Source organism: Amia ocellicauda, chromosome 16 (assembly GCF_036373705.1).
Source record: "Amia ocellicauda isolate fAmiCal2 chromosome 16, fAmiCal2.hap1, whole genome shotgun sequence".
Lineage (NCBI taxonomy): Eukaryota > Metazoa > Chordata > Actinopteri > Amiiformes > Amiidae > Amia > Amia ocellicauda.
Window position 1 is genome coordinate 9,162,106 of NC_089865.1, and position 18,968 is coordinate 9,181,073.

General features: G+C 36.0%; 1 protein-coding gene across 5 annotated transcripts in view; it reads right to left on the minus strand.

The window, feature by feature from the left end:
• LOC136711964 (kalirin) overlaps positions 1-18,968 on the minus strand; it is a 169,884-nt gene that overhangs the window by 7,613 nt on the left and 143,303 nt on the right. For 2 of the 5 annotated variants that reach the window (XM_066688574.1, XM_066688575.1), the window contains 16 exons: positions 16,770-17,065; positions 14,603-14,755; positions 11,885-12,000; positions 10,836-10,902; positions 10,099-10,202; positions 9,702-9,771; positions 9,300-9,386; positions 9,002-9,094; positions 8,773-8,823; positions 8,113-8,190; positions 7,668-7,853; positions 7,284-7,455; positions 6,331-6,572; positions 5,389-5,639; positions 3,313-3,445; positions 1,591-1,650 (listed from right to left, as the gene is read on the minus strand). In XM_066688574.1, coding sequence (XP_066544671.1) covers positions 1,591-1,650; positions 3,313-3,445; positions 5,389-5,639; positions 6,331-6,572; positions 7,284-7,455; positions 7,668-7,853; positions 8,113-8,190; positions 8,773-8,823; positions 9,002-9,094; positions 9,300-9,386; positions 9,702-9,771; positions 10,099-10,202; positions 10,836-10,902; positions 11,885-12,000; positions 14,603-14,755; positions 16,770-17,065 — 2,159 coding nt within the window. Of the gene's footprint in view, positions 1-1,590; positions 1,651-3,312; positions 3,446-5,388; positions 5,640-6,330; positions 6,573-7,283; positions 7,456-7,667; positions 7,854-8,112; positions 8,191-8,772; positions 8,824-9,001; positions 9,095-9,299; positions 9,387-9,701; positions 9,772-10,098; positions 10,203-10,835; positions 10,903-11,884; positions 12,001-13,039; positions 13,136-14,602; positions 14,756-16,769; positions 17,066-18,968 lie in introns of all 5 variants that reach the window. The other 3 variants (XM_066688573.1, XM_066688571.1, XM_066688572.1) reach the window with 3 other exon arrangements.

Genomic DNA, 18,968 nt, shown 5'->3' on the forward strand with positions numbered 1-18,968 from the left:
ATTTTGTATAGTTATGTCATAGTTATACATGTAACACAGAAAGTCCCAGACAGAATGAATATATTTTTTCATATATGGTAGGAATGTGTGATCCTTAGGTCTATAGGTTGAATATATATGGTTAGGTTAGTTTCTACAATACATTTTCAACATATAAAATGCATGCATTACCGAATAGAATATATTTCCCTAACATTGTACATAGACAAAAGGGATCACACATTCTTACTGTATATGAAAAATATGTATTTGTTCCATATGTGGTACAGATTAGATTTCAGTAAAGGCTCTTTTCAAGCAACGCACGTAAAGGAAATGTGCTGGGAGAGAGAAGTATTTTGTTTTTATATATAACTAACTATGTACCTGTTAAATCTATCATGGCCATAGAATATTTCCTCCCACATGCTGTTTTTAGGACAGGATTTTAGACCGCAAATAATCAACCGTGTGCACTTGGCTACTTGTCACCTTGTTAGCATCCTGTAGTGATTGAGGATGAACAGCTCAATGTCAGCAAACTTGATTTGAAAGCCAAACACGCATTCCATTTGTGTCTTGGAAAAACAGGTTAGTTCTAAGAACATTAGATCATCTCTCATCAAGTGAAACATCAGAGTATGTTCCCCTCCCCCCCTTTTTGTTTTTGGTGATGGGGGGGTGGGGGCTGGGCAAGACTACCATGACAACGCCAGAAGAAGGCAGATTTAAGCTTCCATTTGTACATTGCTATGACTGAAATACATACATATGTTGTTTTTTTAGACATATGTCCTGATAATAGGTGAAAAACAGTATGCTACTAATACATTATTTAAAATGCATGTGTTCAGAATGAAAACTAGAACAGGAATCCCTAAAGGACCAGGTGCTCTCTGCCTGATTTATACTGCTGTTGGCATTTCTGCTCTCAGCAAAAATCCAAAAGTATGTAGGCAAAGTAAAAGACACCTCGCTAGAAATCCAGATCCTATATATTTTAACATTTTATATACAGTTCAGGCATTGAATTGAATTCCAAATGCAAATGTTTTAAGAATGTGATTTTCATTATCCTATTATCATACATACTACTACTCTTTAGGAACCCTTTCAAACTGCTCTTCAGAGTTTATAACATTTGAGTAGTGAGATGTCTGTTGAGAGACAATTTAATAAATGTGCATTCAAATTCTAAACCTTAGACAACAGAACTGAACTACTGGTTAAGATGCCATTGGTACATAAACATAATTTAATTATAGGGGCAAACAAGCAAAAAAACAGGGGCAAGGATAAAGTCCCAGCAAGGAGGCCCTACACCACTGCAATATTTGAGGTCAAGCTTCTACAGCAATAATAGGTATAAGTGAACATACCATGATATTAGTGATCAACTGGGCAGAAATTAGAAGCTGATACATTCTAGTCCTGTCTCTTAAGGCCTAGTGCCTTTTGAGAACAATTAAAACTACATCAACAGAAAAACTAACAGCCGTCTACAGTGGTTTTTGTGCAGAGTATCTCCACAGTGGGATTCACAGGAATCTACAGAGGGAAATACAATATTTTTGTTATGGGCAGCATGCATTATGAGATGTGTATTACTACCTCCATGCTAGTTTTGGGGTCTAGTTCATCACAATCTGACTCCTCAGAACTGTTAGACTCCTGCAGTGTGGAATGAGAGAAAGCAAAATTAGAGTCTTGTTATAACAGCCCAGTGGTTCTCAAAACAGGGAGACTTCGGAGATCAACAAGAGGGTCCTCAATAAAGGCCGCCTCGTTAAGGTTCAGATGAGCAGAGTATAAACTAAGCATTCAAATTTGACATAGGAAGTATCGTATTGAACACATTTTAGTTCAGGTGTTAACAACAAACAAACATAAAACTCTAGTTGGTATAATCTATTATCACATTTTAGCACCTCCATGAGCACTGGTTCTCAACTTTTGTGAGGTCCATATTGAAAGTTCTGTTCTCAGAAGAGATCCCCTGACTTAGGACACTTGTGAACCACTGGGTTTGGGATTCATGAATTAATAGAAATGCACAACAGCAGTTAGATGAAAATAAATACATAATCCTTTGAAAATCCAAACTGATTATGAAAACCACAAAAAAATAAATGATTTCAATGTCTTAGCAACCTATTGCCTTTTTTAATTATTAATTCCTTACACAACCACCATTGTTCAGTAATTAGGGATCAGACTAGTATCTTTCCTTTATTCTGTATATTTTAGGACTTGAATCTTTTTTGTGACTTCAATCCACTAACACAGAAATTATATGATGTGTGACACAAAACCTTAGGAAACATCATCCCTGCAAGATGACCCTTGCGACAACACTATTGGGTTAGCTTTAGCATCCATGTTAGCTCTTAAGTAATGTGGAACAAACAATCTACAACAGAGGAATAGTATTCTTTCACCGTGGGACTGGAACATTATATTTAGCCTTATATATATATATATTTGCATACCCATTCCCATTCCCATTCCATTCCATCTCCAGATCCATATACACTCACTAGATATAGTTGCGCAGTAAAGTCACTTTCAGAAATGAATGAAGACTCCGACATACCAATCATGTTATATCAACATAGTATTTTTTCCAAACACATTGATATTTCAGGCTGCCATTCATTAAATGAGATGGTCTTAAAACAATATCACATTCTTTACTGAAAGAACATTTCACAGCTTCATTATGTAATTATTTCTTGACTGCATTTTTGTTATTGTTCGTTGAAATTAAGTAATATTGTTGACAAGCAATAACATTTCAGGTGGTCACTTGCACCTGAAGTACATTAAGTAAGAGAAACCCTCAGGAAAGCACTCCAATTTATTTTAAGGTCATAACCATCTCACTGTTATGTATGGCAGCCTCAGTCCATTCAAGTCAAATAAAAAAAGTGAGATTAGCAACATGCAGTTGAACATAAAAAGCATAAAATAACTGTGGTATGTAAACAGAAGTTAAATCTTAAAATGCATTTTTGTTTTTCCATATAAATCAAGAGTCAGGCTCTGAGTCACTCATTTCAGACCTTGAAAATCACTTTGTGGAGGCATCAACAGCAGCCTTTTTGTATAGGATGCATAAAATCTTGTTTGCAGACAATTTGCAGACAAACAAGTCCACATATCTTTGCTTACGTTACGTTAAGTATAATGCATAACTAACTCAAATATAAAAAATTGTCAGTAGCATGCAAAAAGGCAACCAAAAAAAAAAAAGTCAAGGTGAGTTTTTGTTCTTTTTTTAAATACATGTGGGGAGGCAGGTGGCATACAGCTCCTAAATGCCTGCTTACTCACTTTAACAGTGACCTTGTTGCTCAGAATTTCCTTGGTCTTACGCGGTCCATTCTCAACCTTTGCTTCACTTTTGCCACTGCTCTCCTTTTCTGCTCGCTTTCTCATGCGCAGGGTGTGCCAAGAAAGAGACTTCCTGTTGTACCAAAAAATGCACCAGTCAAAATTGGAGGTCACAGCGATATGGGGAGGGGGAAAAGGGGAGGGCCATCCACTTTATTTGAAAAAGAGGGGGACAAAAAAAAAAAAGTTTCCTCTTCTGGAATTGAAAGTGTCTCAAAAATAAACAGGAAACGCAGAACTGAAGCAAAAAAATAAGTAGAAAAGTTGTGCCAAATATTGTGTAAAAGTTCAAAAAAAGGAAGTTATGGTGCTGCAGCCTTAAATCTGCAAGTTGATAAACTTAAATCAAGTATATTTTGGAATTGTAGTTTCTCTTTGCTGCTTTTATAATAGAAGTACATTGATTGATTAAGCAGTCAAGTTATATTCCATAATATCTTATCAAACAAATACTTTGACATTATGAATATAACATTTGTTTAATAAGCAGCAGAAGATGCAAGTGCAAGGAAGTCTTGGGTCACTTACCTCTAAAGGATATTAATAATTTAATATAGAGATAGAGTAATTGTGTTTCTGTATTTTTTATGACATTAAGTCTAAAGTGTGGATTGCTTAGGCAACTCTTTCAAAATAATATCTGTAGTGTAGAAGCTGCTTATTACACAAAATTGTTCTGCTGAGAACTAGTGTGGCCTGGTGAGAAATACATATTTACCTCTATTATAATACATACTACTGCAACACCAAAACAAAAAAGTTATATAAAGTGAGTCCATGGGTAAAAGGTAACATTTCTGTGTTACAAGTAAAATACACCATCACATTTCAAAGAGGAAAATGATCAACTTTAATGTAATCCACAATTCATAAAATGGTTCATCATTAAAGAAGGATATTAATAGTCAGCCACAATAATGATGCATTATTATTTATTTGTTTACTTAATTCCGGGGGAAAATACTTAATCTGCAACACTGATTCTAAAAAGCAAACTATTGCAGATACGAATAATGGAAAATGGTATCAGTTCTTAACATCTATAGACAAATTTAAATCAACATTATTTGAAAATGGCTGGAACTGATTTTGATGATAGTCTTAAATATTCAAATAGAAATAATAACTGATTCTGTTCTTTTTTTGTTTGTTTGTTTTTTTAAATATTTTTGCCTTCTAAGTTTCTAATGTTAAAAGATTCAGTAGGTGGTTTGGAAACTTAGTCTAGCTGAAATATTATCCATCACTGTTAAACATCACTGTTGATGGGTTTGTTTTTTTTTACAAGCAAAACAAGTTCAACTTATTTTGCTATATTAAATCATGCTCATGTTGAAAATTTATTTTACATATTTAAAATAATACATTTAAAATTATTAGTTACATTACAAGTACAATGATGAACATTGTGACTATCATAATATTGCACAACCTGACTTAATTAATATGGGTTTCTTAAATAGTGCAAAAGACTTTATACAGGAATGTACTGAAAAGAGTCTTGGCAAAAAAACAATATTTTTTTACAGTAAACTGCCAACATATTTGAAAATGACAAAGAAAAATTGAAATAAAAAAAAGAAAAATACAAGCTGTACAAAACAAATTGCCATAGACAATAACATAAAATCTCTCCTTTTGGAGAAATAGGCCTCAGTCCAACGTATGGCCTTTTTTGCCAAATGTTTAAAGAAACAAAAACGTTAGAAATTAAACAAACAGAAATTAATGTCCAGTCCAGTCAGTTCCACGCTGATGTAAGATTTTTTTTTAAACATGAAACAGGCCATGACTGTCCTAATGTCCTTTTATTTATTTATTTATTTATTTATTTATTTATTTGTACATATATTAACAAAAAAAAGAGATGTCTTTTGAGACTTCCCCTGCTTCAGATCCAGCATTTAAGAGTTAGTTCCAATGGATATCTGGGCAGACTCAACAGGGGAGCCCACCATCTCTTTCACTTCCTCTACAATCCATACAGTGCTCCAATGGAAGCCAACTAGCACTTACTTGATGCTTCCGTCAGCATTTTCTATGTAGGTTTTATTCAGGGGGCCCAGTATATTTCCTGGAACCCAGCCTTCAGCAGCTGGGGACTGATTGTTTGCAGGCCGATATACCAGGTACATATTTTGCTGGTTAGTTGCAAGGATTTGTACCATCTCGCCCTGAATCACACAGATCTCGTTCTCTTTCAGTGCATTGTAGTCTTGGGTCACCATCATAGTGGATGACATCCCATTACATCCAGCTGTATCGATCTGTTAATAAAAGTAAAAACACATACACAAAAACAAACAAACAGGAAACAGTTACAGTACTACTAAAAACTGTTTTGGTACTTAATTAATTTTGATACCTTAATTAACTATTATTAAAAATTGCATGAGAGGAAAATGTTATGAAAAAATAAATGATTGTGACTTGGTAACACTTTCCTAATTGAGCTGTATGTGAGGCAGATAGAATAGCATGGCCTGTTTCCTCACGACATTTAAACCTAAATCTGTCTCACTTATTTTTATCCTCGGTGCTGCAAGAACTCATAAATGAGGCCAGAAAATGACACGAGGCCAAACATAAATACTCATCTTTAAGACATTATAAGAGTGGGTTTAACCAGCCTCTTAGTGCCACATTCAGCATAGCAAGTTGACAAAGCACAAGCTCAAATTTATTGGCATGTCTGGTAGATTAATTCAAGGGTGTAAACTAAAAAATTAGAGAGCTAGTCTCCAGCTGGTGTACAACAGAAATAGGCCAGCACTAGCACTGCTAACAAAGTGCCTTAGATTACAGCCATATTCAGCTGTTTCTGTATTTACATATTGTGCTACTACTCTGTACTTTAATAGACAATATACCCATGAAAGTATTCTATGTGGTCATATATTTGCCACTGTCACGGGATATAAATATATATCTTTTTTCACAAATCTCTTTTTGACTAACCTTGCCCAGTTCATATCTCTCTGCATGTTTATGATGATCATAGCAAGGGCTGCCATTAGAGGTAGATAACTTCAAGGGTAGTACCGTCGTGTTTCGGCCTGACATGGGTGGCTTCTCTGCCCCGACGGAAGTGGAGGAATGGGGACGGTTGTTCGACTGGGGTATCCGACTGCTCGACGGGTTCCTGGTTAACGAATGAGTCCCGTATTCTTTTTTCTGGTACTCAATCGGAGACTGTAAAGCTGTTAATAACAAAATTAATAACGTGACCATTTCACCTTGGCTTTGTTTGGCATGTGCAAGTATTTATCATTATTTGTCTCCTCTCCAGAATACACTGGCATCTAATATACACCAAACTGAATAACTTGCACACATAAAATACACATAAACAGACACATAAGTGTTGTTCATCATACTGAGGTCAACTTTGAGAGTCTAAACACTTTGTTTGGCTTCCCTTTCTGCCTTGCCACATTCCAGTCCAGCCCATAGTAATTTACACAATACTGTTTACATTTCTACTAATAGTCTTTTCACTAAATATATCCATCTAATGCATTCACTGTGATATACACAACTTGCCTGTGTAGATACAGAAATGTAGCATTTCTTCTTCATCGTAGACTAAAAGTTCCCAGTGAGCCGGGTATTATTCTTTTGCATGCATGCAAACACATGGCTGCTGATGAAGGAACACCACTGCTTGCATTCATTAGTCCTTGTGCGAACAGTATAGTATTCATTCAGTAAACCCGAAGGCCATCATTAAGACAAATGTTATTCGTAAATATTTTACCACTGAGAATTTTATCACAGTAAAGATATTGGGAGAAGTTCTAGTTTTCTGTCTTGAGAAGAAAATATACATGTCAGTACATACACACACATTTAGGACTTATCTATGTAAATGTTTGAGTAAACAAACAGTCCCATAGCTCCACACTGCCTACCGTTCAAGAAATCCCTCTGGGTGTCCAGAACCTGGCTGATGTCCAGAACCCAGGCCTGCTTGATGTCTGGATTGGCCGCTTGGAGTGTAAACCTTTCTGATGATCCACGGCAGTACATGACAAACTTGCATGGATCGTTGTCAACATTCTCGTCTATGCTCAGATAACTCATCTATAAGGCAAACAAAACAAAAAGGACAGAGGGGTTAAACAATTCAATAAAATAAATACATAAATAATAAGGTTGCAGTATTCAAACCCAACCCTTTAGTCAAAGTAATACCAAAATATACCTACTGGTGGCAACATTACAAGGGTTTTGCCATCACTAAATAACAGTTTTTACCCAGTCCTGGTGATATGCACGATACATTTCATATTTACCTTAATACTTTTCTTAAACTGGTAGCCTGGCGTTGAGGATCCCTTTCTCAGGAGCTCGCTGAAGATGACAATCTGCTCAAAGAGGAAAACCCTGCGCTCCTTGCTGCGAGATAACACGCCCGTGTCCTGCTCCGTGACGAAGAAGGTGTCCTGCTGCAGCAGCTTTCCTTGAGCTGTCAGCTTTCCCTGCAGTCAAGAAATAAAGCAGTCTGAGACTGATAGTGTTCATTTAAATTCAGTTTGTTCTTAAACATTCCAAATTCCAAATGACTGAAATTGTAAAACAAGCTTCTAATGTAATTTTATGTATCATTACCTTCATACAATAGACTTTTTATTGAAGGACATGGCAGGTACCAATGTAGATTGTAATGCATCTGCTAATCTTACAACAATTCAATGACTGTATAACTTGAAGTCTTAAGAGTGGTGCACAATTCCTTACCTCAAAACCTTGTAGACGTCCAAGATTCATCATGTCATTGCAACGTTTAGGAACAAGGAACATCAATTCAACGGCTTTCTGTGAGAACAGGACACGGAAATGATTACTGGGTCGGTTTCCCAGAATTACCTCAGTTTGTTAGACTGAAAGAAATCTATTGTAATCCAATCATACCAGTGCAAGAACATGAACCTAAGGCTAATGCTCTTTCCTTATCTATTCTGATTAATATAACATTTCCACAACATGGGAGACATCAAAATTTAATTGTGTCCCTGCGAACGCTTGAATCATTTATCAGGCAGCAGCTCCAATAAAGGATTACTCAGAATGGCAAATCATGGTGGTATCAGGCCAGTTTCCTCAAAAAAGGAGCATGAAACTTACATATCCAGGACTGTCCATAGCAACAAGCTAGCCAAGTGATAACTCATACACTGTGCACCAGGCTGTTAACGATACAATTACAGATTCCATTACCGCTGAAATTGAATATTGGAGTGTCTAATGTGTTGCTAAGTAATGCTTTATCACTGGACTTAAGATGCCTCTCCTAGCTTTAATGGAGATAATATAATTATATGTTAACATATCTGGACCTCGGATATATTTCCAGCTGTGACAAGAGGATAATGTACAGGAAAAACCTTAACTGCTTACCCCTATGTCCTGACAGTCAAGCCCAGCCTTCTCACTGTACTTCAGAAAGTCCTAAACAATAAATTATACAATCATTATTTTCTTTCATAAAGTATTACACATCATAATTATTTGAAAACACAGGCAAATAAAACAGTGAGTCAAGAATGGTTACTGCAGCATCAAACAAAGCGTCTATATTTTAGGCATTCCACTATTTTCTCTTTGAAGACCCCAGTATCACTCTTACCTTTAGAAGTAGCTGATACTTGGTTATTCGTTGAATTGGCTTTATTAGAAAGTCACTCAAAGTCAGCCTCTGGTTTATATCTTGCTGTATTTCCTGAGTTAAAATAAGGAAACAAATATTGAACAATGATTGCAATTAAAATAAGTTAGAACAGATATATAAAGTTTACAGGGAAAAAAGATACCATTACAAATATTGTGATTAGCAAAGATTCAAATGATGTGTGTGGTTAAAAGGCAGTTTAAAAAAAAAACAACTATAGAAACTTTCTACAATATTGAAAAATGTTAAAGTTTACCTCAAAGTATGCATCATATTCAGCGACAACATACTCCGACCGAGGTTTGTTTTGACAGTAAACCACATACATGTGCAAGCGCCTCTCCTATAAGGGGAAAAAAAAACCACATTAGATGCATTTTATACATCTTAGCTTTGTCAGTCTTCCAATGTTCCAGCACAGGACAATATGGACTTGTACATCTTGTACATAAGACCTTAAAAAGGCACATTTAAGGTAATTTAACTCAACAGTGCTAACATTAATTTAAGAGACAGAAATATTTTTCCTGTTTTTGAAAGTTCTTGTCCTCAAGAGACCGAATTAAAATTAAATTGTCTAAAGTCTAAAACATAACAAGCTGCAGAATGTTTGATTAAAGGAGTGGCAGGTATGTAGGACTGGGAAACCCATACTCACATGCTTTATGAAAAGCTCTGCCAGTCTGTCGTGGTCCTGAAGACATTTCTCCAGTTCACCCAGGAAAAAACTACAAGAAAATGTTTCACACAGTGTTTGTAGTGTTTTGTGCAGAAAAAAATGTACACTTATTAGCAGAAGTCATATTAACTAGACTGATGTTGAATTGCAAAATGTAAATACCAGATTTACCAAACATCCAATTTTAAGACTATTTGCAAAATAAATGGCCCATATATATACTGTGCACATATCTGACTTTGCTTTATTTTGGGAGTGCTTGATTTGTTTTCTCCACATTTTAACACATTTCAGTCTAAAATGTTCTGTCTTTCATACCTTTGGAAATCAGACATTTAGTTCACATCAAAAGATCTTCAAAAAGATGAAAACCTACTCTTTGTGCCAGTCATATATTTGATGGATATTTCCAAAAACGATTTTGTCCTTTCCTTTCATGTCTTCAGGGATCCCCCTTTCTTCTATTCTTTTCATAAATCCCTGAAGAAAGAAATAACCAACAATTAGTACAGGCCAGTAGCTATTCAGTTTGGGAATTATTTATGTTATTTACCACAGTTACAAAAAAACACAAGTGCCACATACAATGAACATACCCCACAGATCCAGGGGCAATTTTCAATGTCAAAGTACATTTTCAGTAGTTTATTTAAGTAATATTAGTGGTAACTGCTTCTACGAGCATGTTTTAGAAGAGCTGGAAAACTTTCACAAGGTATACATTTAACCACAGATATAACAGGTGTTGGAGTTATTAAAAATACATGTAAATGCAGTGATGACAAAATAAGAAAATTTAAGAGAGGACAGCAATATCCCGGAAAGGCAAATGTAATGTAAATTGAATAATTAAAAACATCAGAATCTGAGCTGTAATGAGTCAGATGTACATGATGACAATTACTGATAATGGATATACTTAATTAGAGCTTTTAATGGGTCTGGAGTAAAACACTGAACTTTGTAAGAACATAACCAGGACATTTTTTTCAGAAGCAAAAATAGCCTGACATACAGCCTATGTATTAACAAGATTTAAAAAAAAAACCTCATTCCTATCAAAAGGGAACATTAAATAATGATTTAAGTTCCAGTCCAATAGATTTCACTTACCTCTACTACAATGCCCAAGTCTTTGACATAGTCTTTCTCTGTCTGTATCAATTCATTAAGAACAAACCTAAATTTGGAAGTGAAATACAAAAGAAAAACACATCAGAAGAGTTCTTAACTGAAATCTTCCAAATCATTATACTATTATATTTAAACTAAACAATAACTGAAAATGGAAAATGTGTTACCTACAAGTGAATTACAGCTACATAGTCCTCTTAGTTTATAATCAATGCCCAAAGACACTACAATAGCTGATTTTCAAGTCAAAACGTCAACACTGCATCTATTGACAAAGGTTTTACTGTCAAGAAGAAGTAAAGATTAAATAATTTAATCTTTGTTTTAGCATAACCAGTTTTAGTGGACAAATTCAAACAGATGCATTGTGATATTGCCTTTTTTCATTGTAGGATGTACAACAAACTACTGTAATTATCATTTTAACATTCTTAATAAATATAAGGTCCAGAAACATGGTGCATACAGTACACATTTCACATACTTATTGTGGAACACAATGTATTTTATTTCTCTAAAAAAAGAAACCCAACAAAAATTACAGAATAAAACCAGGCGACATGCACATAAAAGTAAAGTGAAGCATGTGGTTACTGAATTGTAGTCAGCCCCCTAAAATATAAAACACTGGTCACCTGAATTTAATGTCAGTCAAATGGACTCTGTGGTCAACCGCAAACACATTTGTTTTTTGGTCATGTACCTTCCATAGGAAAACAAACTGATTTGTTCCTTTAAGTGTTTAAAGTTATGAAAGTTGCTCTTCAATCCTGCAAGGGCAGTTGGTACCTCTACACAGGCATTGCTGAATTTACAACCAAATTATAGTAACTGTTACTATGTTCAGAATATAAACACACCTAAAGTAATCAAGTCATTCAAAAGTAATTTGCCAGCCTTATAAAATAAAGTAAACCATTAAACCATGGTGTTCTCAAAACACGAGGGATGAAATAAATAAAAAGTGTGGATCTCGTATCACATTTATCTTTCACAACAAATAGAGATGGCACACTGTGCAAACTCACATTCTTCCTCGTAATGCTTTGGCTTTCTGCTCCACCTCGGGATTTCTTGGCTGCACACTGGTCTGCAGCGATTCAGACTGATTTATGGAGCTAAAACTTGGATATGATTCTGAAGCCTGGGCAGGAAAAAAAAAAAAAAAAAACATTAATCACTGCACCATTGTATCTGGGTGCAAAGGCACTGTTATCTGCATTCCTGTTATATTAATGGCTACTCCTGTGGAGGTCGTTTGTAAAGACAGTGCTTGTATACACAACCTTTTTCTCACGTTCTGCAACGATTCAAACAGAATAAAACAGGGAAAAAAAAAAGAAAAAAAGTAAGTTGCTGGAGGGGAAGTCATCACTTGATCATATGCCTGTATTCCTTATTTCACTTCAAAGGTCTCCGATATCAACATAAAGGGGATAAAGTTATATGATGTAGCTCTGGTTTTGGCTTCAGGAAGAGATGGATATTTATCTTTATTCTATTTGCATTATGGAAGGTGAACGTTGAAGGGGAAGAAATAATATTTAAAATATAAATATAAAAAAAACTTGCATTATGATTTAAATCATGTCTGCTTTTTTAAATAATTCAGTGCATTTCATAACCAGTTCAAGGTTGATTTGACATGTTAATGGAGATTAGATTGTAGCATGCTTGATCTTCCTTTTCTAAGATAAACAGTTTAATTGGACTTTAAAACAGACACAAACCTAAACACACATTATGTAGGAAAAACATTTAAAAGACACCAATGTCATAAAAGCAATGTTACATGATTAATGTGAACCAAACTGCCACAGACTGCTAGATGCCATCAAGTGTAAAACAAAAAAAATCCCTTTGATACTTTGTATAACCATAATGCCACCCTTTATCAACAGTATATGCAAATACCCATACAAGGTCCTAATACATGTGGGAAACTTTCAATCAATGTGGTGTTTCTTGTTCATGTGTGCCTTCAGTACAGGAAAATGTATTCTCAGCCTCACTGACCGACAACACAAATGACAGCCATTAAAGAGTCTCCCTACAAACCCTATTCGCTTCATTGCACTACTGAGCAGTCAAAGGGTTTATTTGGAGGATTTCCTTTCTTTAGTAATCTGAGCCAGGCCTGTTCACCTGCTATTCTGTCTCCAGTGCTGAAACACCACACTTACCAGCTTACTTTTGACCAATTTTTCTATTGCACTGACAAGATCCGCAGCACTGGGGACATCAGCTGAGCACTGACGGGCAGTAAGCAATGAGGAAGACTGCAAGGCACAGTGTGATAAAAGGGACGGCATGTTAGCAAGATGGAGAGAAGGGATAGGGAAAAAGAAACAAAGGCAGTTATTAAACCAGCGGTCAGGGACAGTGGGTAAGAATTAGTGGAAAGACTAGGAGGAATATCACATGAAATTGCAAGGCAAGACGGCTGCATCTCGGCTTCTGACATTCAGGTTTCAAGGCAAGAACCAATAATTGTTTAAGGTACCAGTTACAGTAGCTTAAAAAAATTAAATACAAAGGGCTGCGGCAGCACTGCAAAACTAAATTCTGCTTTTTCTAATGCTAAAAATACATACTATAAATATAATTCACTGCAAGACACCCCACAAAGCCTTTCCATAATTGGAAAGAACAAGGTATCTTTTGTTAATTTCTTTCTTCATGTTATGAAGAGCAAGGTGCAAGTGAATGACAATAGTTGACAGGGGCTTCAGATTGTGTTCACCTACTGACTAATGCAGACTTCTCCACACCCACATGAGCCCGAGCATAAGGAATATTCCATTAATGAGTCAAATGAACCACAGCTGGCTCACAGATACTCTACTTAAAAATACATACATTGAATATGATGCTTCATTAGCCTTAGACTTAGCCTAACATTTCTTGGCAGCATTTGCTATTGCAGTAGTATATAATGACATATCTCATGATATAGCCTAATGAATGCTTGAATTCTATGTAAATACAATAAATATTAGCAATGGTTATCAGCATATATTAACCAAGCCCAAGTCAGTTGCTAAATGTGCATCTCAATATAAAAAAGGCAACCTATTTTTCAAGTAAACCAGTGAGTTTATACATATACAACTAAACAAGAAGTCATGTAGGATTGTACTATAAATGTGTAAATATTTTGGTATACAGCAGAACAGAACCCTATGCAATGCAACTCTGAAGACCTGGTGAAAGCAGAAAAAAACAGTATAATAATATAAAACAAATGATATAAATATCTCAACATCTGAAACATCCAATTCAGCCAGCACTCATACTATAAAATGCATTAAAGGCAACAACATTAGTGTGACAACTGTGTGTTATTAAGGCTTCTGGTGGCAGCACGTCTTGTGAAACAAGGCCAGAATACACAAACCACACCAAGAGAATGTACAGGATTAATAGGTGCAGATGGGTAAGACAGCTAAAGACTGACAGCAGAGACAAGCTAAGCAGCAAACTCATTTGTTAGCAGCAAGAGGTACAAACTGGGGGAAAAGGTGACAGGTGGAGACTCATTATGAGCTTGTGTTGAATGATACTGCAAATGGAGGGTAGCTAAAGTGTACCCAAAGTAAACATTAGTTCACTGTTCATCCAAAACCTCATCATTAACTGCCAGGGGATTAAAATTGTATGTTTCTATTACTGCCTATTGAAACACTGAGCTTTGCATGAACTAAAAGGTAGGAGTTCTCTCTCTCTCTCTCTGTTAAGCATCATACCTTCTCTTCCTGTGAAGAGCCGTCCTTTATAATTTCCATAGGGGGAGGAAGTGGGGTGTGCGATTCTTCATCTTGTTCCTCTTCTCCTCCACTCTGCATTCCAGAAGACGACTTGGACAGTGTGCCACTGATCATGCCATCCTTCCTTCCCTTCTGCAGAAAAGGAGAGCAAAAAAATAAAAAAATGAAATAATGAAATCCATTGTAATTACACAATAGATGGACTGCGAGGATCACAGCAGTGCCCTGCACCACAGTAGCTCTTTGTTAGTATTACATTATATGGGACAGAAAGTTAATTGCCACAGGGAATGACATCTGAACGTCTATGAACCATTTTAGTGGGTCTATAGTTTGGCCATTCATAAGATCTTACAATACAAAGATTGAAAACGGAGATACATGATGTAAAACATTGAGGACAATGGGTCTAGTTTGTAGGAGACCACTCTGCAAAACAGCACATCTATGACACAGACCAGTTCAGTCAGTGAATCATCAGAGTACTGGGCAAACATCTAAAGTAAATGTGTACATATCTACTGATTTTTATGTAAAAAAAATAAATTGAGTTTTGTTGATATAAAAAGCACAGTTAAAGCTCGTAAAAGGATCAAATGATAGAAATACATTGGCAAGAATAACCGTAAACATTATCACCAGTGTTTTTCACATCCTGTCTGATAAATACATGCAAATCATTGAAGTGTAATTAAAAACCAAAAAGCTGATATGAATCTATTTTGTTTGGTATTTTCCTGTTTCATGTACATTTGAAATGTCAGTACTGAAACAAAGTTCCTTTCTTCTTTCAGGAAAATCTGTTTATTGAAAAAGCAAGGTGTAAACGTCAGCAGGATCATGAGATTTGCATATGACAAAGGGTCAGCGCTAACTCTCATAAAAGATAAGAACCACCACCGCACGGCTTTTTTGCTTTTTCAAAGTGCACAATTTCAAAATCAAAGAGTACAAAGAAGAAGAAGTTACCGAATTATCCGTGAGATGCAAATGTTTGTAACTTGTTCTCTTTGTTTGGAAGCTTAAAACATTAATTATCTAAGCTGATGCCTGAAGCCATGTTATTTCACATAAACCATTATACAGAGAAATGGATGGCACAACGATGCTTGGCTCTCAGAGGACGCATGTGTTGCTTACATCTCCCCAGGCTGGGGACAGCAGGAGTGAGTCAGATTTAATACAATTTGGCTATTCCGTGTTAGAGGCTACTATAAAAACATGGACAAAACGTTGGTTTCGTTCTTCAAAGTGCTGCTTTGGAGTCAGTCACCCTAACACACCGAACGTATGGTGTGCAATGGAGTTTTTTTCATCCTCCTTTACTAAAGTTAAACACATAAGCTATGTTTTAGCATAAAACCTTGCATTGAGGCTACTGAATTTAATAAAATAAGCAGAAAGAATAAGACATTTTTGCTTAAGTCCCATGATATACCCACATTTTCTTCTGGAGAGAATGGATTAATTCATCAAGAAGCTTTGTTTAGGATGTGCTGTGAGGCAATAACTTATTAAGGTTAATAGAATGATAGGGACACTTAGTGTACTAAGTTGTAGTCCCCTGGGATATATCAATACATTGTATAGCACATTTGAAAGATATAAACTACTAATTGTTTTTCAGATCCAAAATATTTAAACTCTGCAGCCGTAATCAAGTATCCTTTCTTTTATGGTGAACTGGGTTCAATAATACATGGGTCAGGTATTTCACATAGAATGGTACTGGTTATCCTTGTTTTGTCTCTAGGAGAGTTCTGGCCAGATTACAAAATCAACACACATCGTCTGTTTGAATAGGTGGGGAATCTCCATTTAATGGCAGCCTGCACAGAATTTGGCCTTTCATTGACACTAACCTCACTATAATGGAATCAAACAATTTGGGCCAAAATAGGGTGATATATTCCTGATGTCTGGAGATCTCTGGAGAGTTCCAAGTTGGTTCCATTATGTTTTGGTCTTTTTGACTCTGGTTAAAGGCGTCTGCTAATCAATAAATCAAGAAAAATCCTAGCATGTTTAAATTGCCTCAGAAACAAAGTGATCTTCCAAACAACTGTAATCTGTAAAAAAAAAAAAAAAAGGAACACATTTTGAGACCCCTTCACAGTCTACTTTTCAAAACTGATGGAAATGCTACCTCATCGGCACTGTCATCTTGTGGAGTGGTTTCATTGTCTCCAGGTTTAGGTGAGCCCAAGTCCAGGCTCTTCCTGGGGTCCCTCTTTTTATGCTTGCTTGGTATCTTCTTGACGCTACTGTCTGCTTTGCCACTGCTGAGTCTGCGCACGGGGCTGGTCAGCCATTTCTTCAGTGTGTTCCCTGATCGTTTGGGGCCCGGGGAGCTGGTTGGGATGGAGCTCATTGAGGTCTGGGGCTGCAGACTAGCCACCGATTCAGATTTGCCTCCATTTTCTGTTGACACAGAATATGATTCTGAAAATAAACAAATACAAACGTACATATTTAGAACTTAGTATCGGTCTTAAACCGACAGAAAGTAAAATCAACAAATGCCTATTCCAACTGTAAAACAGTCCACACGAGGCCTTAAACAGATAATGTAAACTAGACTGAGCAGGACGTTTGATGAAAAAAACCAGGAATGATCTTTAAAATTCAATAGCTTTATGAATAATACTCAATTTGCCATTTTAAATAATTACAAAGTTTGGGAGAATAGTTTAAATCTGTTGAAACCATGGTACAGAGAGTGAACTTTAATTATATTGCAGTATAATTATACATACATATACTTCTATTCCTATACAAAAAACACTTTATGTAGAGCACAATTCCATTTGTCCCTTTTGCAGCCTCTGAAATACATGCTCACACCCCAGTCTGTGCAATGATGTTTTTTGCTCAAACTAAAATAACCTCATAAGGTTTCCTCTAAAAACACGTGTTTCATCTTAAGGCGAATTATGAATCATGAATGACATGTTTGTCCACTCCTCTCACTGAACTGTCACATGATGCATGGAGAGCACATGCTTCACAAGCAGTTTATGATGCTTAAAAGTCTACAGTTATTTATACGTACGCAACTTAGAGAAACTCCTAAGCCGGTACGCCACTAGTTAATTATTGATCAGTCAAGCAAGAAGCACTGTGTTCCAGCACAGCCACCTCTCTAGTGGGTACTTTAATTCCACAGAGCAAATCATGCAGCTACAAAAGGGAAAAGCTTAGTCAAAAAGGGAACTGAGCAAGCCTACTGGAAGCAAGTGCAATTCCCCGCTTTCCTTAATAAAACCCTTGTTTAAATGAGTGTTTTGTAATAAATAATACATTTATTACAAAACACTTCACTTTTCCTTCATAAGCTAATAAGCTAATGTAGTAATGCTCTGGCATCCCAAATGAGTTTCAACTAAAAACCATAGCGCTTATGTTATCTTGAAGCGTACGGACACACACTTCCTAAGCCGCACAACGCTGTCAATTGTGTGTGCAGCTTACCCCAGATAAAGGCTCATGTTAAAAAGAGAAGGCATGTATCGTGTAAAGCAAACGCCATATTCTCCCTGCGTAAATTATAATTCCATTAATACATTTTTTATTTTTTTAAATGCATCTTAAATAGACATTATGGGCAGAAGCATGACTGGCCTCTCTCTCAGACACTTTTCCATAAGTGTACACTCACTCATGTCTATTATTTCCATATATATTCCACTGAAATATTTTCAGACACAGCCAACATGCCAAACATTGAATTGGCCACCAAGTGTGAAGTGATACCGGCCAGAACCCACCTGAGTGAACCTAACTGGGGACACGCAGAAAGATTATGTAAAGAGGCTTTGAATCAAAAAGTCACTTTCTTGGCAACCCTTTCATTGCGTTTCTCAAAGGACCTTATATGGTGAACACTGAAAAGATGGAACTGCTTTACCTTGAACTTGAACTGTTTTCTAGTATTGTATAGTTTAGGTTTTTGAATAATACAAAGTCTTTTAGTTCATCCCCATAAGACAAGATTTCAAAGCAATGTGGTAATTATTAAAGGAACAAACATAAAATAATGAAGATTAAGCAGTTCTTGCCTAATAAACGATGTTCACAGTTTCTACTGACAATGTAAAAGCAAAGTCAATAAATTAGTCGCCATAAAACATACATCTCCCTAATTTCCACAGAAGAAAGCACTGATACTTCTTTTAAATTACAGATGTATAGTTTGTCTGTATATAATTATACCCCTAATAGCATAACTATTTTGTGGCCACTGTTCAGAAAGTAGGCTTGAGAGTATTATTAGGACATTTGCATCCATTAACTTTGCCACAGAGCCGTTGTAAACATACATATATACACACACAAAATGTCCTAG